The sequence below is a fragment of the Staurois parvus genome, unplaced genomic scaffold (assembly GCF_062004578.1).
Source record: "Staurois parvus isolate SC_StPar_1 unplaced genomic scaffold, SC_StPar_1.0 ptg000328l, whole genome shotgun sequence".
In the NCBI taxonomy this organism is placed as follows: Eukaryota; Metazoa; Chordata; class Amphibia; order Anura; family Ranidae; genus Staurois; species Staurois parvus.
Genome location: NW_028318124.1, coordinates 1,973,493 through 1,997,305, shown reverse-complemented (window position 1 = coordinate 1,997,305; position 23,813 = coordinate 1,973,493). Strand labels below are relative to the sequence as shown.

General features: G+C 43.3%; 1 protein-coding gene across 1 annotated transcript in view; it reads left to right on the top strand.

Moving 5' to 3' along the window:
- Window positions 1–697: 697 nt before the first annotated feature.
- Window positions 698–23,813, top strand: part of WNK4 (WNK lysine deficient protein kinase 4) — a 616,132-nt gene continuing 593,016 nt past the window's right edge. Inside the window, exon 1 of the mRNA XM_089683941.1 lies at window positions 698–1,701. Coding sequence (XP_089540067.1) covers window positions 1,066–1,701 — 636 coding nt within the window. The 5' untranslated portion in view covers window positions 698–1,065. The remainder of the gene's footprint in view (window positions 1,702–23,813) is intronic.

The following is a 23,813-nucleotide window of genomic DNA, read 5'->3' as shown; positions in this document are numbered from 1 at the left end:
CTGTGCATGGTAGCCAATCAGCTTCTAACGTCAGCTTGTTCAAGTAAGCTTTGATAATAAAACCTGGAAGCTGGTTGGTTTCTATACAGAGCTGCACCAGATTTTACACTCTCCGGTTTTAGTAAATCAACCCCAATTAGTTTCTTTGCCCATTCAGGTTCTCTGGACAGTCTACTAGTCAAAACTTACCAGGGACAGTATCGTAAGTGTGGCATCAATCTAAAGGAGCCTTGGATGACAGTAAAAAAAACTGCAAGAGACGTTCTAATCTTTCCTCCCTCTATTTAAAACAAAAATATTTTTTTTAAAAATCGCTGTATATACAGCCAACAGTATTTTCACACTCATTCTTTTAAAGTAGTTTGCCAGGTGTTACTCTAATAGCCGTCACGGGGTAGGTTTCTTGAAATGTCCCCGTAGCAGACTTCAGATGTGGGGTCAAGTGTCCCTGCAGGGCACTTCTGCACATGAGATGGGTGTCAGTACAGTAAGAAGTCTTCTGGATTCCATAGGTAGCGCAGAAGACATGCAGGGAGGAGGTGACCTTGTTAGGTGGAGTGTATCGGAGAAAGACATACAGTAGCATTTAGGTGTATCTGTTGCTGGAGAGAAGAAGGGAGGTGCTGGGCTGGGGGAGGTGTTCACCAGCTGAGACAGAAGGCTGGCTTTTTCTGCTGCAGTCACATGAATGTAAGATCAGATTGCCTCTCATACCGGCTCAAGCTGTCAGTGACTTTAGAGGCAGGAGGAGTTGAGAGAGCTTTGCTCTGCTGCTCTGCTCTCCTGCTGCTTGCACTTCACAAGTAACACTTGGCTATACAGGAGCTCACACAACACACAACTGCTGATCTGTCTTCTGGATTTCCTGCAATTCCTTCTCTCTACACTAATAACTGGATATTCCAAACCTGCTTTCTTGGATTCATCATGACTAGGATCAATGCCATGTGGTAACCTGATCTGATCCACAGATTGGTCACTGTGAGCACCACTGACAGATCAACCATGGCAGTTCAGTGGGGCAATTTATAAAGCAGAGTCTCCTTGCTGGTGGGTACCAGGGCAATGTTCACTTTGGAAGTACCTTCCAGCCAAGCCATGTCTCAGACAGAAGTGGATTTAAGTTGTGGCATTTCCTTTGATTCGGTCCTACCAGAAGACCCAGAGGAGCTGTCCTCCCTTGCAGCCTTAAGGAGAAGAAGACTTTCAGGCAAGGAAGGCGCTAGAAGGAACTCTTACCAGTTCAACAGGAGAAGCTCTGCTCAGCTTGAGCTATTGGGTTATGACCCACCAGGGACTTCTTTCTCCTCATGGTCCCCAGAAGAGCCCTCATCTCTAGAAGAAAATGTAGAGCCCATCACTCAGAACTCCTCAATCCCTACAAGCCTTCCACCACACATCACCCCACAAGATGTTCTACCATCTCCGGCCGCCCTGGCCAGTATTGTGGACATCAGTTCTGAGTCAGAAGATGAAGCCAACAGCCGCAAATGTCCTTCAGTTCCCATACAGAAACCTTTAGTGATAGAAAGCAAGAGGGAGCAAGAAGAGAATGAAGAAAACGAGACCAAAGCTGTAGCCACTTCGCCAGATGGGAGATACTTGAAATTTAACATCGAGATTGGAAGAGGGTCTTTTAAAACGGTTTACAAAGGTCTGGATACTGAAACTACAGTGGAAGTGGCATGGTGTGAGCTCCAGGTAAGTCAAATGCATTTGTATCTTTACAGAAAACCTTTTACTTTTGGAATTCATTGGCATACCAGTAAGAATTGCTCTACCAGCTTTTGTAAAATAAAATATTGGAAGAGCACGATTCTGATTGATTGTGTGTGCAACAGTTTGAACATTTCTGCGTCCAAGGGGGGACATGCATCCCTGTACGCAAATAGATGCTCAGATGTGTAGTTACCAGTGTATAGTCACAGCCTCTCATTGATTTGTACATGTGACCATATGGAAACACCTGTTGCTCCCGGGTGCAGTAAAACACTCCTTTATCAGGTGTATGGCTCTTTGCACCCGTGTGAATGAGATAGTGTATGTATAACCAAAACTTTTTTTAAGTTGTAGATAGAGTAGAGAAGGGATAAAACCCCTGTAATTTAATTTTTTTCCTCTTTTAAAGGCATCACACATGTTACAATCTAATTGTACAATGGCCTTTAGATCTATCAAGTATATAGCACAAGGGCCCATTTGATTGTGTGCAGATTGATTGGATAGCTTAGGTACTGTTTGTACTGTTGTTATATTGTTTTGTTAGATCTCTAGTTGACTGTATAGAAATTGCATGGTCAGATTGTATCATGTATAGTGAGCCTTATGCTGGCCTCAAAAAATTGTTCAAACTCATTTCAGAATAATGAACATTCGGTCGTGAGAGCAAAGGATATTGCCATCATGTAATGACCGAATTTTGAATGATAAATTGTTCAATGGACATAAATGAATCAGTTTTTCATTCGGTTTGTCACATATGTGCAGTATGAACAGTTCAATTTTTAACAAGTGAGAAACACGTTAACCTTTCAATTCATTGTTAATTCGTCAGACGTTTCCCAACCTTCTCCTTTAATTTTTATGTCTCCAAAAAGTCAAAACTGATTTTCTATTTGTGCACAGTAACTGGATAAAAAACTAACGAACCGTCCAAATGTTGAATTTTCAAACGATTTTTTGTCTAGTGTATGGCCACCATTAGACAGTTGTACCCATAGGAAGATTTTCCTATACCTTGTGTTCTGGGGACAACTTTTTGGATTTTCACTCACTTATTTACTAATTGGCAATGATCACCAGTGCATAGGAAGAGGTATATCTGCCTAAAAAGGACACAATTAGCAGGGGGAGGGAATCAGAAGGAAAACTTCCAAAAGAATCAGACAGATCTTTTAGTAATAAAAAAAAAGTACGTTGTATGCCATGAGGTGTATGCCGGATCACTGTTTTTTCTGCAAAAGTTTTATCCACCCCAAATAATTCCGCTACCTGCAAAGTATAGCACTATACGTTCAGCCTGCTGTGGCTCATACACATGGAAGCACTAGTTATGTTTATCTGATGTCCCCCACGTCCATTCAAAGAACTTATATTAAAATAACATCATAGTAGATGTAAACAGCAGAACTTTTTTCCAGGGTCACCAGAAATAGTGTCCCCATTAGATGATTCCCCCTCTATTCCTGTTCTGGTGACAACCCAACATTTGGGATTTTCTCTCACTGTCAGTGAGAACAGCAAACAGGATACTTAGAGAGGGTGAATCTCAGTAACGGGGAAATAGACATCAATTAAAACAGGTGTTCTAATCCATCTCCACTCTATCCAAACACAGAAAATCGTTTTTCCTTTATACTTTAAGATCTAGCATACAGTATAAGTACAGTAAATCCCATTCGGTGTTTGAGTTGTAAACTGTTCATGTTCCCGTTCATTGTTATGACAATATTACATACTGGAGGTGTGACAGTGTATGCGGGCTTCCTAATCGGCCAGTCACATGGTAGAGAAAGTCATTCTGCTTCGAGAGCTGCAATACAAGTGAAATGTGACATTACCAAAATGCAAGCCCCCGCAATTCCGCATTGATCATTTTTGTGAGATTATTGGCTGAGAACTCACTTTTTGCCAGCAGTATTGACTACATGATTGACAATGTCAGGGGTCTCCAAACTTTACAAACAATGGGCCAATTTATTGTCCTTCAGACTTTAGGGGCGTCAGATTGTGGCCAGCTGGGGTAGAAAATGTCCCGGGCCCAACATCAGTGAGAATACAGATGGCCTCAGGGTTGGTGGTAAGTAGGGGGAAGAGTGATGCCCCATCATGGGTATCAGTGGGAGGTATAGTACATCATCATTGGTCTTAGTAGAATAAATATGCCCCATTGTAGGTGTCAGTGGGAGGAATAGTGCCTCATATCATTGGGAGCAATTGTGCCCCAAGGACCGGATAAAGGCTAGCAAAGGGCCACATCTAGCCCACGGGCCACAGTTTGGAGATCCCTGGACTATGTTATTGGAAATACATAGAAAGCATGGAGGCTTCCACTGATGACCTAGATACTTTGCTGTCATACTTATCTAGTGTCTTCCGTAGTTCAGAACAAGCATGCAGGTTAAAATTCTGACGTCCCTTTGGGGTACATTTACTAAAACTGGAGCACTCATTGGTGTGCATGGTAGCCAATCAGCTTCTAATGTCAGTTTGTTCAATTAAGCTTTGACAATAAAATCTGGAAACTAATCGGTTTCTATGCAGAGTTGCACCATATTTTGCCCCATGCAGTTTTAGTAAATAACCCCCTTTGACTTTCCTGGACTGTATGCTTGTTCCAGGTCAGTGGCTCGGAAAGTATTGAAAAATGTACTATGCAGCTTACATACTTCAGATATGCTGGCGTCATTAGATTTCTTTTTTCTTTTCAAGCCAAGAACATTTTCAGCAGATACCTGTTGATTTTGTTAGAAATGCAGCGTTCCTAGCTATCTTACGTGAACTACCAATCACTCTGCCCCCCATGTAATGGAGATGATAGATAGGGACATGTTTGTAGTCCTTATCAAGAGAGCAGCCTAGTGTGACAACCATGGTTCCCCCCCATAGACACAATGGAGGAGGGATGTAAAGCACCATTCTTGTCCCTTCCTGTCAGCTGTACAGAAGGATATCTTCCTTCCTAGTTATCTTCCATAAACTACCAGTTGCCCTGCCCCCCATGTAATGAAGATGAAGAGATAAAGACATGTTTGTAGTCCATACTAAAGGAACAGCCTAGGGTGACAACATGGTTCCCCCCCATAGACATAGACAGTGGAGGACAAGCAGTGTGTTATTTGCAAGATTAACAGAAGAAAAGTAAGGAAAATAAGCTTGAAAATGGAAACTAATGCAGCCAACACACCAAGGGCTAGCTTGGCAATACCTGGTTTTAGGTTTAGATACATCAAAGCCAGAGACAGTCAGGCAACTAGCATTTTTGGAAAAAGCACAGCAATGACTGCATATATACAGTATATTCTGAGGATAATTTTACTGTGATTTTAGGAAATAGAAGAATGACTAGATACTAATAGAGTTGGTAAGGTGCTGGGAGATAAAAAAAATATCATTTAGTACTCTGATGATATTAAAATATTGCAGATTCTAGTTCATGGACTAAGAGATTAACCATAGTATGTAGTAGTTGTTTGATAATAAATTATCTATCTATATCTATGTACTACCTTTACCTAGCTCCAAGTTGTATTGATAATTGAGAGCAATCTCTTTTCTAAATGATGTTCTGTTGTGCCAGGATGCTATGAATAATTTAGATTAACCCATGAGTCTATCATGAATGGAGTGTGTGACAGAAAAATAGTCACTTATCTAAGGAGGCCCCTAACAGAAAGTTGTGTTTTCCCAAAATTTTCTGAATAGATAACTAGTGAAATACCAAAAACCAATACAGCAACATAATACCATTTCTGCTATCATATAAACCACAACAACATATTTAGTCTGACATTTAACATTATCCACGTGACCTCCGGAAGATCCCCCCCCCCCCCCCCCTTCATGATCAGGCCATTTTTTGCTATACGGCACTATACTACTTGCAATACTGTACATAAATAAAATGTATGTAATGTTTTTTGCGCTATAAACAAAAAAAGACTGACAATTTTGAAAAAAAAAACTATTTTTAACTTTCTGCTATAAAACATATCCAATACAGAAAAATGTACAAAAATCATATTTCTTCATAAATTTAGGCCAATTTGTATTCTACTACATAAAAAAATTCCCAATAAGCATATATTGACTGATATTGTAAAAACGTCTACAAACTTCGGGACGTATACTGGAATTTTTTATTTTTTGTTATGCTAGTAATGGCGACGATCAGTGACTGTGATATTGAGGTGGACAATCTGACACTAACTGACACATTGTGGGAACCAGTAACACTAATACAGTGATCAGTCCTAAAAATATAAACTGATCACTGTACTAATTACACTGACTGGGAAGGGGTTAACATCTAGGGTGATCAGTGCATAGTGTATACTGTGAGGTGATTTTACTAGGGGATGTGCTGGATTTTATTCCCTGCTTCGAAGGGAAACAAAACCCAGCACATTACCGCTGACAGAAAACAGCTCTGCCTTGTTTACATAGGAAGAGCTGTGTTCTGTGTCTCTCATCACCGATCAGCGTGTGCCGCCGGTCATCCATTGGCCAACACACACTGATTGGCTTCTGCTGTGACACTTCTGCAGAAGTGCAAAATCACATATACATATGTGATTTTGTGCACAGCAGCCACCCTGTAGCAATAAACTTGCTACAGGGCAGTCGCCAAGTGGTTATGCTCCAAAATATTCTATACACATCCACTACCTAATGGTTCTGTAAACTATTTTACATTAAATAGTTTTACTGTGGTTTTCTGCCTCCTTGTATTGCCCTCTGTGTGCTCCCAAACCTCTCCTTTTCCCGCTAACTTCTGTTTGTTTGGATTGAGCAGAGCTTGTGGACATGTACACTGCTCTATGCACATTACATATCCCTTTGTCCATCCTTGGAATGAACAAGAGAGGGTTGCTACGTTACTAAATAAATTGGGTCCATGGAGAACGAATGTAGCCACCTTGGAACAGGAAGTTGGATCACAGCAGCAAAATATAGGAAAAAATAGAAATATATACCTGAGTTGATGTTGATCCAGAGATGTGCATGAGAACCGAGGCTCTCTCTGCTTCCTCATTGGCTCAGATACACCAGCTACGGTCAATCACAGCCAGGGAGGAGGGTTGGGGCCAAACCCCACTCTGTGTGTCTTATGAACAAAAAAGAGCATGGCTCAGGAGTGAGCACACACAAGTGCCCCCAAAACAAGTGTCATGCTATGGGGGCACTCAGCAGGAGGGAGGAGTGCTTGCGGAGGACCAGAGAAGAGGAGGATCTGGGCTGCTCTGTGCAAAACCTCTGACATGTTTGACATGAATAGACATGTTTGTTATGGCTATGCAGAGCCATCCAAAGCAGTGTGCATGAGCCGACAGGGGAGAGAACTGTATTGTTTACATGTTCCCCTGTCGGTAATACTCGGTGATCACCGGGTGCCGTCGAGTAATCACCGCCGGGAACCAGTGTTTGACAGCCGAGCCATCGAAATGCAAATTTACTTATATACAAGTGATTTTGCACACCCCTGCCGCCCTGTTGCAGTATATCTGCTATAGGGCAGCGTGAGAACGGTTAAGGATGCTTCTTTAACAACCAGCTACTGTGTGATAAATTACCGCATGAAAATATGTGGTAATTACCTCAATACAGATAATTTACCACAATGGTTATTTACCACAGAGTGCTTAGTGAATTGCGTATTTGCAAAAAATTTACCGCATACGTTATTTTACTGCATTTTTTTCAGTCGTTATTTAACTCTTAGTGAATTGACCCCATTAGTATTCTGGCCAATAAAATTAATGAATCCCCAAGAGCTTGCTGCCAGAAGGAAAGGCATCTCAGAGAGGTGGGCAAAGCGTCCAGAGTCCATGAGGCCTAAAGAGCGCAGCAAAAAGGCAGAGACTTACTAAGCCAGCTTGTTTACTCAAAAATGAATAGTAGATTTTAATTTGTCACCCACCAAATATAGCTCCTTTCCCATAATAGCCATAAAACACAAAACCACATGATGAAGTATAAATAAATACACAACACACACATACATTCACAGCACATACAGAGTATAAAAAGACACAGTACATAACCCAAGACACACAACACACAGCGTGGTGGTGGGGGTAATAAAGTATGTTTTTCATTTCAAGGCCAGCTTCACTTGTGTGTATTCTTGTTGCTGTGATCTGACTTCCATTTAGAGGGTGGCTACGTTCGTGCTCCATGGTCCCCCTGTATGTAGGAGCGGGGCCACCCTCTCTTACTTGCTCCTGAGATTAGAACTATGGACTATGGGATGTGTAGTATGCAATGAGCAGTGTGCATGACTGCAATTAATGTGCGCTGCTTATTCCAAACAAATGGAGGTGAGGGGGAAAAGGCTTGGGAGCTCACAGAAGACCTTTCAAGGAGGCAGAAAAAAAACACAGTGTGAAACATTTTGTGTGAAAAATAGATTATAGGGCCATTAACCGCTTAAGGACCACCCTATAGCAGATATACTGCTACAGGGTGGCACCTGTGCGCAAGATCGCATATATATATATATATATATATATACGTGATTTTGCATTTACGGGTAGGGGACACGCTCGAGCCCTACCCACACCACTATTAGCGGCCACAAATGTCAATCACCAGGTCCCGGACAGTAATTACCCACCGGCGCCCGGTGATTACCGAGCATCTCCCACGGGGAGGAAAATTGTTTTGTTTACAAACTAACAATCTTCCTCCCTGTCAGCTTGAGCTCACTGCTCGGGATGGCTGTGCACAATACAGCCACCCCAATCAGTGTGCTCACAGTGAAGAACACGCCCCCTAGTAAAACAATCCCAGCACACAGTTAACCCTTTGATCACCCCTCACATTAACCCCTTCCTGCCCAGTGCCATTAGTACAGTGTCAGTGCTTTTTTTTAGCACTGATCACTGTATTAGTGTCACTGGAGATGTCAGTGACACAAAGTCAGTTCCCCTCCAGTGTCAGAATGTCCACCACAGTCCCGCTAAAAGCCGTTGATCGCTGACATGTAGCAGAATATATTTTGGCCTAAATTTATGACAAAATTTGATTTTTAAAAAAAAATTTTACTGGACATGTTTAATAGCAAAAAGTCTTAGCCAAGCTTATAGCGCAAAAAAGAAAACCTGTAGAGGCGATCAAATACCACCGAAAGAAAGCTCAATTTGTGGGGAAAAAAGGACGTTAATTTCATTTGGGTGCAGCGTTGCAAGTAACACAGCGTCGTAACGCTAAAAATGGCCTGGTCAGAAAGGGGGGTAAATCCTCTGGAGGGCAAGTGCTTAAAGAGTGGAAGTAAAAAAAAAAAAAATACCTGGTGACCTTGCAATCAACCAACTCATAAGTTCCTGTGTACTCCGCAGTGTTATCCCAAGTCCTGCCCATTTTGACTGTTTAAACTACAGAACACCTCCTTCTGTTTGCTAGTCCTAAGAGAAACCCTTAAAGGAAACAAATGCAGCCATGACATCTAAGTATTGGTACACTGAAATGTAGAAATTGTTTGTTGTTGGGTTTAGATACACTTTAACCACTTACCCTCCAGAGGATTTACCCCCATTCCTGACCAGGCCATTTTTTTGCGTTACTTTAACTGACAATTGCGCAGTCATATAACACTGCACCCAGATGAAAATTATGTCCTTTTTTCCAACAAATAGAGCTTTCTTTTGGTGGTATTTGACCTCCGTGTGCGTTTTTTAATTTTTTGTGCTAAACAAAAAAAGACCAACAATTTTGAGAAAAAAACAATAAAAAAATTGAAAAAATTAAATTTCGGCCTAAATGTATTCTGCGACATGTCTGCAAAAAAAAAAATCCCAATACGTGTAAATTAATTGGTTTACATGAAAGTTATAGTGTTTACAAATGGCGGTATATATACTGGGATTTTTTATTTTATTTTTTTTACTAGTAATGGTGGTGATCAGTGACTTATAGTGGGACTGTGGTGGGCATTCTGTCACTGGGGGGGACTGACTTGGTTAACATGTGGGGCGATCAAAGGGTTAACTGTGTGCTGTTTTGCTATGTGCTGTGCTATGCAAAGCCATACAAAGCAGTGTGCAGGATCTGACAGGGAAGAGATCTATATTGCTTATACACAGGTCTCTCCCCCTTCGGAGATACTCGGCAATCATCGGGTGTCGGCGAGTAATCACCAGCCAGGACCCGGTGATTGAGAGCCGAGGCTGCAAATGGCGGTGCGGGTAGGATATATATAGGCGATTTTACGGGGCGGCACAGTGTGCCCGATGAGTGGTTAGCACGTTTGCCTTGCAGTAAATGGGTCATGGGTTTGATTCCCGACCATGGCACCTTCTGCATGGAGCTTGCATGTTCTCCCTGTGTTTGCGTGGGTTTCCTCCGGGGGCTCCGGTTTCCTCCCACACTCCAAAGACATGCTGGTAGGTTAATTGGATCCTGTCTAAATTGGCCCTAATATGTGTATGAATGTAAGTTAGGGACCTTAGATTGTACACCCCTTGAGGGTTAGGGACTGATGTGAATGTTCAATATATATGTAAAGCGCTGCGTAAATTGACAGCGCTATATAAGTACCTGAAATAAATAAAAATAAATAATACATACACGTGCCGTCCTGAGCAGTATTTTTGCTAGAGGGCAGCACAGAACTGGTTAATTAAGGACCCATTCACAGCAGAACGTGGTGCAGGAAACTCACGTTCCATGTGCCTTTCCCGCACCACATTCCAAACACACTTCCCTTGGGATCTGCAGTGGGTGTCAATGCAATGCTAGTGACACCCCAAACACAGGCCACGAATGCGTTTTGCCTGCAATGGATCACAAAGTTCTGTAGTTATGTAATTTGGTTGTAGTGCGTCTTTTGCAGTGCATGCACTATTTTTGGTGCCGTACAGTGAGATTTCTTCCCATTCAAATGAATGGGCTGAAAACGATCTGCACTCAAACCTTTTTTGCGTGGACATATTAACCTGTTCCTGCCAGCCATATGCAGACATGCAGCAGCTGGGTGGGTGAGCTTTAGCGTCCAGCCACCGCACATATGGATCCATAGGGAAAGGCTTTTCTATGCTGAGAACGTGCTCATTGTGTGCCTTCAGCTCAGCAACAACACCTGTCACGGGCAGATCCTAATGTATACTTGTGATCAGGAGATTCCAATAATACTAGCCACAAGATTGGGCAGCCTGCCTCCACCTCCCAGCATTTAGATCATCTTACGAGCCAGGGTCAGCTGCAGCAAGGGGTTAAGGTGGTTGTAAACCCTTCCATACTGTATACCCAGTGAAGTGATTGGCCTCAGGTAATACACAGAGATGAAACAAATCCCCCTACACTACATAAGTTGTACCTGTTGTATCTGCGGTCTGCTCCTCTCTACATCTGTTCAAAGTGCAGAATTTATAAAGCTTGTCTGATAGTTCAGAAAAAAGGGGGCAGAGAGCTGAAGTTACACTCTGCAGAGCTCAGTGAGCTGAGCTCTGTCAACTGATTAAAGGGAAGACACCCCCCCCTCCCCTACATACAACTCACTGGAAGAGAGCTGAGGTTGTCAATCTGCTGGGTGGCCCTCCCCGTCACCTTTTTTTCTCTTGGTGTCAGGAAAACTTGTCAGAAGTGACTCATGCTGATAGCAGAGGAAGGAAGCAACAGGCAGGAATGACACTTAGTGCTCTGGATTGAGACACACTGTAGAGCAGTGGTCTCCCAAACTGTGGCCTGGGGGCAAGATGTGGTTCTTTGCTTGGCTTTATCTGGCCCTTGGTATCTTGGCCCTCCCACTGATACAAGACATTATTTCCCCCACTGACACCAATGGTAAGACTCTATTCCTCCCACTGACACCAATGGTGGGACTCTATTCCTCCCACTGACACCAATGGTAGGGAACTCTTCCTCCAACTAATACCAACGATGGGCCATTATTCCTCCCACTGACACCAACAATAGGGTACTATTCCTCTTACTGACACCAATGGCGAGGCTCTATTCCTCCCAATGACACCAATGGTGGGACTTTATTCCTCCCACTGACACCAACAATAGAGTACTATTCCTCTAACTGACATCAATGATGGGTCACTATTCCTCTCACTGACACCAATGATGAGGCACTATTCCTCTCACTGACACCAATGATGGGACTCTATTCCTCCCACTGACACCAATGATGGGACTCTATTCCTCCCACTGACACCAATGATGGGACACTATTCCTCCCACTGACACCAATGATGGGACACTATTCCTCCCACTGACACCAATAATGGGACACTATTCCTCCTACTGATATCAATGATGGGACACTATTCCTTTCATGGACACCAATGATGGGACACTATTCCTTTCACTGACACCAATGATGGAACACTATTCCTCTCACTGACACCAATGATGGGGCACTATTCCTCCCACTGACACCAATGATGGGGCACTATTCCTCCCAATGACGCCAATGATGGGGCACTATTCCTCCCACTGATGCCAATGATGGGGCACTACTCTTCCCACTGATACCAATGATGGGGCACTATTCTTCCCACTGATACCAATGATGGGGCACTATTCTTCCCACTGATACCAATGATGGGGCACTATTCTTCCCACTGATACCAATGATGGGGCACTATTCTTCCCACTGATACCAATGATGGGGCACTATTCTTCCCACTGATACCAATGATGGGGCACTATTCTTCTCACTGATACCAAAGATAAATTGTTTCCTCCCACTGACACCAGGACATTTTCTACTCCCCATTATTTGCACCCATGCCTGTCTGCAGAGGGCAGTGAGTTTCTGTGCAGTGTGGGAAACGCTTGTGAAAATGTGTTTCCTTCACCAGTAATGTGAACCTAACTCCAAATATGGGGAATAACATAAGATAATGAAATAAAACTCTAACAGATTGCTGTATGTGAATATCACAGAAAATATGAAAAAATCCTAAACATAAAGCTATACCTCTTGACGCTGTGCACTGTGTATCCCCCCCCCCCATGAATGAAAGGAAACTGTGTAACAAAACAAAAACAAAATGTGATCCCACTCTGTGCAGAAATAGAAAAACAGCCTGCCCAGCTGGAGGTGCATTGTACGTGACAGTGCTGAGGAAGTGTTCCAGGAGGCGTCTGTAGCAATCACATCACACCAAATGGAAGCAAATAAGAGAGTTGCAGTTTTGGGTGAAGGTGTTCACTTTGACCAGGTGATGTGTTCATGTTATGTGAAAGACGTGTGACACCATACACTGTGGATGTTTCTGACTGACACCAACCTGGAAGATTAGTTGCTGTGTCTCTTGTACTGCACAGAGTGGGATTGTACTTTGTTTTGCTTTGTTACACTGTTTCCTTTTATTCATGGAGGTGACTACACAGAGCTCTGCATCAAGAGGCATGGATTATTGCTTCTTTTTAAACCTGGCATGTTGCCTTGTCTTCATGTTAAAGAGGAACTTCAGCTTTTTTGTTTGTTGCTCGGCAGAATTAAACTGCAAAACGCGGCAAAAACGTGCTACCATGCATTTTAGCAGCTTTTCCATTGAACGCTATTGTAGCAAAAACGCTGCTTTTTGCTTTTAGAAAAAAGTCCCTGGCCCTTTCCAAATATGTAGCAGCTCAAAAAAGCATAGATGTGAACATATTCCATAGGAATGGACTGCAGTGCGTTTCTGCAAAAAGCACAAAAAAAAATGCATAGGTGTGAACGAAGCCTTCCTGAATGGAATAATGTAGTGCCTCCGGTCCCTTCTGGGATATGCAGGTCAAACATCCCATGAGGCACCGGGGGCACCGTCATTCACCGAGGATGGGGTGGGCAGGCTGAGACCTTTATTTAGAAGAAAAAAAAATTAAGAAAAAACCCCCCAAAACACTTATCTGTGCTGCAGAGGGGGGAGGGGAGGAGAGTGCATTGGAAGGGTGAAGATCCGCTTTAAGGGCCAGTTCACACTACATGTGTTTCAGTTGCTTTTTTTCTGCACCCAAAATGCAGAGAAAGAAGGTTTTATGTCAATGTCATAGTTCACATCAGCGCTTGCAGTTCCAGTGCATTCTGGATGCAGGAAAAACAAGTAGAACAGGCTGCATTTTTCCTGCACAGAACTGTACTGGAACAAAAAATGCATCAAAAATGCACAGGGACGCACTGGAACACACCAAGATGCGCCAAAAACACACTGGAACGCACATGTCCCTACTTAAATTGAAGAAAACGAGAGGGGAAAAAATTACCCAGAATATGTCAAAAACGCCCTGGAATGCACATGTTCCTATCTAAATTGAAGATAAAGAGAGGGGGAAAATGCACTGGAACGCATGAAAAATTCACTGGAACACATCAAAAACGGGAATGTGTAAATGCATCCGGAACGCATCTGGACTGCGTTTCTATAGTGTGAATTGGCCCTAAGACTGGGTTGAGCAAAGCTGCCCAGCACAGTGCAGTGTGAATGGTGAGAATGGGCCTTCCAATATGGTAGACTTAGGAGTCATTCACACTTATGGCAGTCCTTGCTGTCCCTCTAAAAGTGATCTGTGGTGGACTGCTTTTCAGACGGTAAAAGGGGGGGTTACATATCACTTCCTGATCACCATCCATGTGCAATACACAGGGTTGCAGTGTGGCCTCATTCACTTGAATGGGTTGCATTTGGCGGCACTACTGCTTGCTAAATGAGACGGGTTAATATTGCAGCTGCTGCTTGCCCATGAGCAGCTACATGTTCTCTTATAGGTGGGCAATATAACCACAGCTCAGTTGGCAAGTTTTACATCCATCCCAGCAGTCTGTGTGAACTTAGTGACAACCTTAGGCTTAAATAACAAATCGAAGTTGTCATATTGTTGTAACAATAAAGTTGTCATAGTCTAAGTTGCTACATCGCGTTATTATTATTATTATCTATTATGTGGGCATCATGCACAGCAGGATACAGTTGTGGTAAGAACATTGGAGATCCTGCCAGTGAGAGCACTTCCTGTTACAGGCTGACAACACTAAGCCATGGCCTGACAATTAGCAGCCTTATCAGCAGCTTCAATAGGCTGAAGACCTTGATAGTCAGCCTAGAGCAGGCGTCTCCAAACTTTCTAAAGAAAGGGCCAGTTTAGTGTTCTTTAGACTGTAGGGGGGCTGTGGCAGTAAACAATGCCCAATCTTCAGTATTAGGGGGAGAAATAGCTGGTGTCAGTGGGAAAGATAGTGCCCCTCTGTTGGTGTCAGTGGAAGGAATAGTGCCTCACTGTTGGCGTCAGTGGAAGGAATAGTGCCCCACTGTTGGCGTCAGTGGCAGGAATAGTGCCCCACTGTTGGCGTCAGTGGCAGGAATAGTGCCCCACTGTTGGCGTCAGTGGCAGGAATAGTGCCCCACTGTTGGCGTCAGTGGCAGGAATAGTGCCCCACTGTTGGCGTCAGTGGCAGGAATAATGCCTCAAGGGCCAGATAAAGACAAGCAAAGGGCTGCATCCGACCCCAGGGCTGTAGTTTGGAGACCACTGGCCTAGAGGCTAACTTTACACTAACATCAAGGCAAGCATTTCTTTTGCATTTTTTTTATTCCGGGGCAGCACAGTGGCTAAATGGTTAGTACTTCTGCCTGGCAGTATTAGGGTCATTGGTTAGAATCCCAACCACAGCACCACCTACCTGGAGTTGCATGTTCTTCCTGTGCCTGTGTGGGTTTCCTCCCGATACTCCGGTTTCCTCCCACACTCCAAAGAGATGCTGGTAGATTAATTGGATCCTGTCTAAATTGTCCCTAGTGTGTGTATGTATGAATGTAAGTTAGGGACCTTAGATTGTACACCCCTTGAGGGTTAGGGACTGATGTGAATGTACAATATATATGTAAAGCACTGCATAAATTGATGGTGCTATATACAGGAGAAACTTGAAATATTTGAATATTGTGCAAAATTTCATTTATTTCAGTAATGCAACTTAAAAGGTGAAACTAATATATGAGATAGACTCATTACATGCAAAGCAAGATAATTCAAGCAGAGTTTTGTCATAATTGTGATGATTATGGCTTACAGCTCATGAAAACCTCAAATCCACAATCTCAGAAAATTTGAATATTACATGCAATCAATAAAACAAGGGTTGTACATAGAACAATATCGGACCTCTGAAAAGTATAAGCATGCATATGTACTCAGTACTTGGTTTGGGCCCCTTTTGCAGCAATTACTGCCTCAATGCGGCGTGGCATGGAAGCTATCAGCCTGTGGCACTGCTGAGGTGTTATGGAAGACCAGGATGCTTCAATAGCGGCCTTCAGCTCTTCTGCATTGTTCGGTCTCATGTCTCTCATCTTTCTCTTGGCAATGCCCCATAGATTCTCTATGGGGTTCAGGTCAGCCGAGTTTGCTGGCCAATCAAGCACAGTAATCCCACAGTCATTGAACCAGGTTTTGGTGCTTTTTGCAGTGTGGGCAGGTGCCAAGTCCTGCTGGAAAATGAAGTCAGCATCTCCATAAAGCTTGTCTGTGGAAGGAAGCATGAAGTGCTCCAAAATCTCCTGGTAGATGGCTGCGTTGACCCTGGACTTAATGAAGCACAGTGGACCAACAACAGCAGATGACATGCCTCCCCAAATCAACACAGACTGTGGAAACTTCACACTGGACTTCAAGCATCTTGCAGTGTGTGCCTCTCCATTCTTCCTCCATACTCTGGGTCCTTGGTTTCTAAATGAGATGCAAAAGTTGCTCTCATCAGAAAAGAGGACTTTGGACCACTGAGCAACAGACCAGGTCTGTTTTTCTTTAGCCCAGGTAAGACGCTTCTGACGTTGTTTGTTGTTCAGGAGCAGCTTGACAAGAGGAATACGACATTTGAAGCCCATGTCCAGGATCTGTCTGTGTGTGGTGGCTCTTGATGCACTGACTGCAGCCTCAGTCTACTCCTTGTGAAAGTCCCCAACACTTTTGAATGACCTTTTCCTGACAATCCTCTCCAGGCTGCGGTCATCCCTGCTGCTTGTGCACCTTTTTCTTCCACACTTTTCCCTTCCACATAACTTTCTATTAATGTACTTTGATACAGCACTTTGGGAACATCCAACTTCTTTTGCAATTACCTTTTGAGGCTTTCCTTCCTTATGGAGGGTGTTAATGATGGTTTTCTGCACAACTGTCAGGTCAGCAGTCTTTCCCATGATTGTGATTCCTACTGAACCAGACTGAGAGACCATTTAAAAGCTTAGGAACCCTTTGCAGGTGTTATGGGTTAATTAGCTGATTAGAGTGGGACACTTTGAGCCGAGAATATTGCACCTTTTCACAATATTCAAATTTTCTGAGATTGTGGATTTGGGGTTTTCATGAGCTGTAAGCCATAATCATCACAATTATGACAAATCACGGCTTGAACTATCTTGCTTTGCATGTAATGAGTCTATCTCATATATTAGTTTCACCTTTTAAGTTGCATTACTGAAATAAATAAACTTTTGCACGATATTCAAATTTTTCGAGTTTCACCTGTAAGTACCTGAAATAAATAAATAAATATTCCTCATAAACGCCTGTCAGTGTCTATTATGCACATTGCCATGGAGAGAGTTGTTCACATGGCCGCGTTTGTGTCGCATCATGACAAAATTTATCCAACATGTAGAGTTCGGCTGGCTGTACCACTTACCAAACACCTCCTTTTCATGTCAATGTAAACATGCTGCAAACGAACCACAAATACCTCCCAAACATCCCTATGACATTTAGCGCATGTATGAGGTGCGATTAGAAAGTGTTGATGATAGTACAAGAATTCATACAATAGAAGACCACCACAAAGGATGCAAGCATATCAAAAATGCATGAAAAATGTGTCAGGAAAGGAAGATAGGTGCAGTAATAGGCTGTCATGGTATCTAACATTTCAAAGCATGCCTATAGGCTCATTTGCACAAGAGGTTGGGGGATGGTAAAACCCCAGAGATGAGTCACTCATTTTGGACCAGTTCACAGAAGACTGCGTGCCATACATGTTTCCTGCACCACATTCAGAACGCACTGCAGTTGCGATCTGCAGCCAAGTAAACCACACCCCAACTGCAGGTCACAAATGTAGTTGCCTTTGCCTGCCCTGGATCACAGGGTACACAAGTAGCATGTGACCCAGTTGCAGCGCATTTTTTAAAGTAGTACTTTTGGTGTTGTCCAGTGCTATTCAAATTGAATTGGCTCAAATGGCACTCCACCACATGTGAATTGCCCAGGAACGTGCTGCGATTCTTGGTGTTTGTTGCTACCCAACTGTAGGTGCAGAGGAAGCAGCCAAGGTGTACACATGCGGCAGCTGCTGCAAGCAATTTTCCTCTCATCACCTTCAGCGGGTGCAGCCAGTGATTGGGGCTGCTCTGCAAGCTCCCCACCACCTTGTACAATGCATGCGAGGGGTTAACGCAGGTGGGGAGCGGGCAACACAACACCTCTGCACTGTCTGTCAAATGTTCTCTGAAGAGCAATCTGAATGTGGATCGCACATGTGAACGAGCTCTTAGTGACAGCACACATCATGTCCGCACATGAATTGCACAGGAATGCGCGGCTCCTTCCTGTGTAGTTCACACTGCATACAAAACGCACTCCAATTGCAATATCTGCAGCAGGTGTCAATAGAAAGTCAACAACACCCCAAATGCAGGTTGCAAATGCAATTTTGTTTGCCCTCACCTTATTGCATGGTATTTTTGTACCATGTGATCGAGTTGCAGTGCATTTTAAAAGTAGGTGCAATGCAATTTTTGCCAATTCAAAATGAATGGGCTGAAATCGTACTGCACAAAACCACATGTGAATCACACGGGAACACACAGCGCATTCCTGTGAGATTCATGTGCGGGCATGTATGACATCATTACATTGTTTGCCTAGGCATGGAAACCAGAGAAGTAATTGAAGTAAAATTAAAGTGGTACTAAACCCTGGACCCTGCATTCACTATATCTGGTCCCCCACAGTACACACAACATGGAAGTGCAATTATTTTAGTAATATAAACTGCTAAATACATTTTCTCATCAGCAGTATTGTGACTTCTATCAGTGTCCAGCCGAGCACTAGTTAAAGCTTGTAGGAAGGAGGAGTTTTCATTCTGCTCTAGGAGGAAGCAGAACCCCTGACTTCTGTCTGGAGAGTGCTGATTGGCCCTGCGCTGATCACATGCACTCACCCAAGAAAAAAAAAACTCTCTAGCAATACACACCAAACTGAGCATGTAAGCTTGCCCCCAAGGCTCTGTTCTATCAGTAAATGGATTGGGGACATTAGAAGAAGGGGAGGATCAGAGAAGACAGGATCAAACAGCCTTTTTACACAATGCAGAGGATTAACCCCTTAGGTTCCACAGTGAGTATAACAAGCATCCTTTCCTGCATACACAGACTGATTTTACTGTTGTGGGTTTAGTAACAGTTTAAATTAAAGAAAAAGTTTAAAACAAGTAAATATAAAAAACTTTCCTAATCATTTACTAATGCTAGCACCAGAAGGATGAAAAAGTCCATGGTAATTGAGAGATTGAAGTTTTGTTTTAAAGAGTGCAAAGGGCTGGTTGGCAATGCCGCTGCTAATTTCAAGCCAGAGGCTTAGCGTTGTCAGCCTACAACAGGAAGTGCTTTTTCCTGTCAGGATCTCCAGGCACAGATTTACTAAACACTGATGGAATAGGAAATTCCTAGCAATAGTCTGATTTGGAGAGATACTGTATACGTCGACAATGTTACTTTTTCTACTGTGTGTGCATGTTCTTCCATATGATTTGTCAGGGCTCCATCTGCTCCCCCATAGTGCGCTGCTGGCTAGTGAACTATCCTAGCAACAGTGGATGGAGTATTTGTTCAATGAATAGGGTGACAGCCCCCCATGTATCTCCTACTAGCAGATATAGTTGCCTCTTGAAGCCGTTCTATCAGCTGATCTTTAGACCTCCTCCCCCACCTGAACCTCCTATTCCTCTTCTATATGCCCCGACCATGTCTTCACTATGTCATTAGACATAAAAATACTCTGCTTGTGTGTCTCTCTGAAAGGTTCCTGCTCCGATGTACTGAGTCAAAGGTGCCATTTGTGTTCATATATGCCAAAAACCCCTGCAAGGCCATGTGCACGTGCCTTCTACACATCTGGCATCTACAAGAAGACAAAGGACCTGATTTATGGAAGTATCTGGAGGAAAATGATTTCATGTCGTCCCCAGCAGTCTCCAAGTAGGCTGCTTTATATAACCGTTCTTCCTTCAGATGCTTTCAGAAATACAATCAATTGTGGTGCAAGCCATTATCTAAAAACCCAACAGCATTACATCTTTTATTAGTTTTCCCTCCCAATGCCCCTGAAAACTGATTTCTACTTGTTCCCTTAGCAAATAGATTCTGTCTGTTAGTTCAGGTTAGATGAAAGGAGATATTAAAGCTGAACTCCAAGTGGAAGCACTTTCATTTCATTTTATTCCCCACTAGCCATGAAGGATCAAATTATAATTTGTGTGCACCAAATGCCTTTACAAACCCAAATATTTCCTTGTAAAAATAGCAGTGACCTCATCACTGAGCTGTGGGAGGGGTCTAGCAGGCCCCACCCACTACAGGCTGCCTGCAGAAAACAACAGAAGGGGGTGGATACAAGACCAGTCACCCTGCACAAGGAGCAAAAGCAGCAGTGATTTTATTACAGGACGTTCCTGGACCAGTGGTCTCCAAACTGTGGCCCGGGGGCCAGATGTGGCCCTTTGCCTACTTTTATCTGGTCCTTGGGGCACTATTTTTCTCCACCGATACCAACAGTGGGGCATAATTCCCCCCACTGACACCATTAAAGGGGCAGAATAACTTCCAATGACCAGGAATGTATTTACCACAAGGCAAACAAGGCATTTGCCTAGGGTGGCATTTTTCAGGGGGGCAGAGCTGTCCCCTAAAAGAAGGAATGGAAGAAGGGACACGCGCAGCACGGGGACCAGGTAGGATCTGAGAGAGGCTGCAGGCTGCTTGATGGTGTATGCAGAGCCTGACTCTTGTTCCCGGAGATGTCCAAAGCTGTGAAGGTGAGTGTCTCATCTGTTGGTGGGGTGGGGGGTTGCCCGGTGGTAGTGGCATGCTCTTTCAGGTGGGGGGGGCTGGGGTGTTGTTGGTTAATGTCCGTGGGGGGTAGCCAATTTTTGTGCTGCTTAGGGCAGCACAAAACCTAAATACACCACTGCCAATGACAGGTCACAATTCCTCCCATTGAAACTATTAAAGGGGCAGAATAACTTTCAATGACAGGTCACAATTCCACCCTATGACATCATTAAAGGGGCAGAATAACGTCCAATGTCAGGTCACAATTCCTCTCGATGACACCATTAAATGGGCAGAATAACTTTAAATGACAGGTCACAATTCCTCCTAATAACACCAATGATGGGGCACAATTCCTCCCAATGACATCAACAATGGGGCCCAATGACAGGATGGAGCGCTATACCAAAGATGTGGCATTATTTGTCCGCGGAAGTTAGGACCCTTTCTGCTCCCAATAATTCGGCCCCCCTTAGGTCTGAAGGACAATAAACAGGCCCTTTGCTTAGAAAGTTTGGAGGCTCCTGTCCTAGACAAAGGAAATGTTTCGCACTGGATTACTGCACCGATCTGGAAGAAATACACAAAGCACTCCGAGATTCAAATAAGAATACACATGACTCTTATATTTAGAAAATATTTGCTTATCCCATAGTTCAGTTTTAAGACAGGCTAAATATCCCACAGCAAAGTGCTTCTCAATTCCTCTGTCATCTGACTTTAAACAGTACCATTCTGGGTTGTTTTAATTTTATATAAGAAGACATTCCCAAAGACGCACAGCTAATTCTTCATTTCAGGATAAATGAGACCTAAAGTGATAGCACTGTTCTTCTATGGGATTAGTGGATCTAATAGACTGTAAGTTGAATGTCAGAATTTATTTTTATTGAAGTAGAACTAAAAGAGTAAGAGAAGGTTATAACACCTGTCAGATTTTTTTTTTGCCATCTCTGACTCCTTGTGGAGATTTTAGTTTACTTCCTGCCCTATAGCTAAAAAGGAAGTGAGAAGAAATCCATCCAAGGTGAAGGAACCCCTGGTTGTCACCAGAACTAACATCCCCACTCTCTCTATTAGGGTTCTGGGGACAGCCCACAATTTGGAATTCAACAGTAAACAGGACAAATAGAGAGGGTGAATCTCCCTAAGGGCTCGTTCACACTAGGCTGTTTTGCCAACGCTTGCCAAACGCCCCTATAGCTTTTGGCAAGCGTTGGTCCGGCGTTTGCGGAGCGTTATTAACGCTTGGCAAACGCTCCGCAAACGCCGCATGCGCGGTTTAGCGGCGGTTGCTAGGCGTTTGCCGAGCGTTAATAACGCCCCACAAACGCCTATAATGCAGTTTGAGTGGTGTTACCGCTCCGCAAATGCCCCGCAACCGCGTCGCAACCGCACCGCAAACGCCGGCCGGGCGTTTGCGGAGCGGCACCATAGACGAGAATAGGAGGCTTCAAAGCCTCCTGACTCGTCCAGAGGCATCCGTTTTGCCGCGACGCAACGCGACGCGACGCAACGCGACGCGACGCAAACGCTCCCGTTAGAACAGCACCATGTGCTGTAATGTGCAGAATTGGCAGAGGCGTTTGGGAAGCGGTAAAAACGCTTCCCAAACGCCTCTCTGCCGCCTGCACACAAGGCTAGTGTGAACGTAGCCTAATAGTGCCACAGGCAACAATAAAACACTGACAGGTGTTCTAATCCCTCTCCACTCTGTCCAAAACTGAAAAAAAAAATAACGTTCTGTCTTGTTATACTTTAACCTCTTCCCGTCCAGCCCATCCTGATAAACGGTTTGACAGGAGCGTTGCCGATGCGGAGAGACGTTTCTAAACGTCCCCCCTCATCCATTGCCTGTGCGCGCTCCCTGCGATCTGTGCCCGGTGGAACACAGATCGATGTACGGAACCGCTGTGTGAGGTCCTGATTCATGTGATCAGTGATTGGCCAATCAGTGATCACATGAACAGTAGTAAACTGTCATTTTGTGACATCATTGTTTACTACTTGTGAATTCTGTGAATGGTCAGAGGTCACATGGTACAGGGCCATTCACAGCAGCCTTGTACCATGTGACAAGCTGTGACCAATCACAGCTCTCACAGTATTTTTCAATGGCTGCACAAATGCAGCCAGAGAGGAAAAATGATTGCTTTTACAGTCTTTATGGGTGGAAAGGCAATCGGTGTAAAAAAAAAAAAAATTATCACCCTCCACAAGTAGTACAGTGTCACTGTACTGCTAGGGTGACAGTATGTAAAACATTAAATACATAAATAATAATATAAAAAAATAAAAATGTAAAAAGTGATTTGGGTTATTTTTTATTTTACCAAAAAGATAGCTAAATACATTTTGGCCAAGATTTACGAAGGAAGATTATTTATTTGCAAAATTTTATAAGAAACACACTTTTTTTTCAAAATGTATGGTCTTTTTCATTTATATAGCAAAAAAATAAAATCCCAGTGGTGAATAAATGCCACCAAAAGAAGTTTTATCTCTCTAAAAAAAATGCTAAAACTTTCATTTGGGTACAGTGTTGCATGACTGCACAATTGTCATTCAAAGTGTGATAGCGCTGAAAGCTGAAAATTGGCCTAGACTGGGATGGGGGTGAAAGTGTCCAGACTTGAAGTGGTTAAATTACAAAAAATGTGGGCTATGAAGGGAAGAAAGAATTCCTTTATTCCCTGCAATCCATAAATAGGAATGGCAGTTATACCTGAGTCTCTAGACTTCATGGACCCAGTTGCATCCAATATGACCCTTTTTATGCACTAGATTCCAGAAATTGTAGAATAAATGTTCCTTTTGTTTTCCTTTTACAGCATTTTGCATCGGTAATTTAAAAGGGTAAACATTAACTTTAGATTTCTGCAGGATGCACCTAAGGCTTATTGACTTGTTCAGGTATGTTACAAAGAACATAGGGTATGGGTTTTTATCTGTCAATCTCTTTTCTGATTTTCTAGTCACTACATAATTGCGATTTTGGCCTAGCTTGAAATTAAATTCTGGCAACAGTAAACAGGCTTATGCTGAGTTGAACTTTAA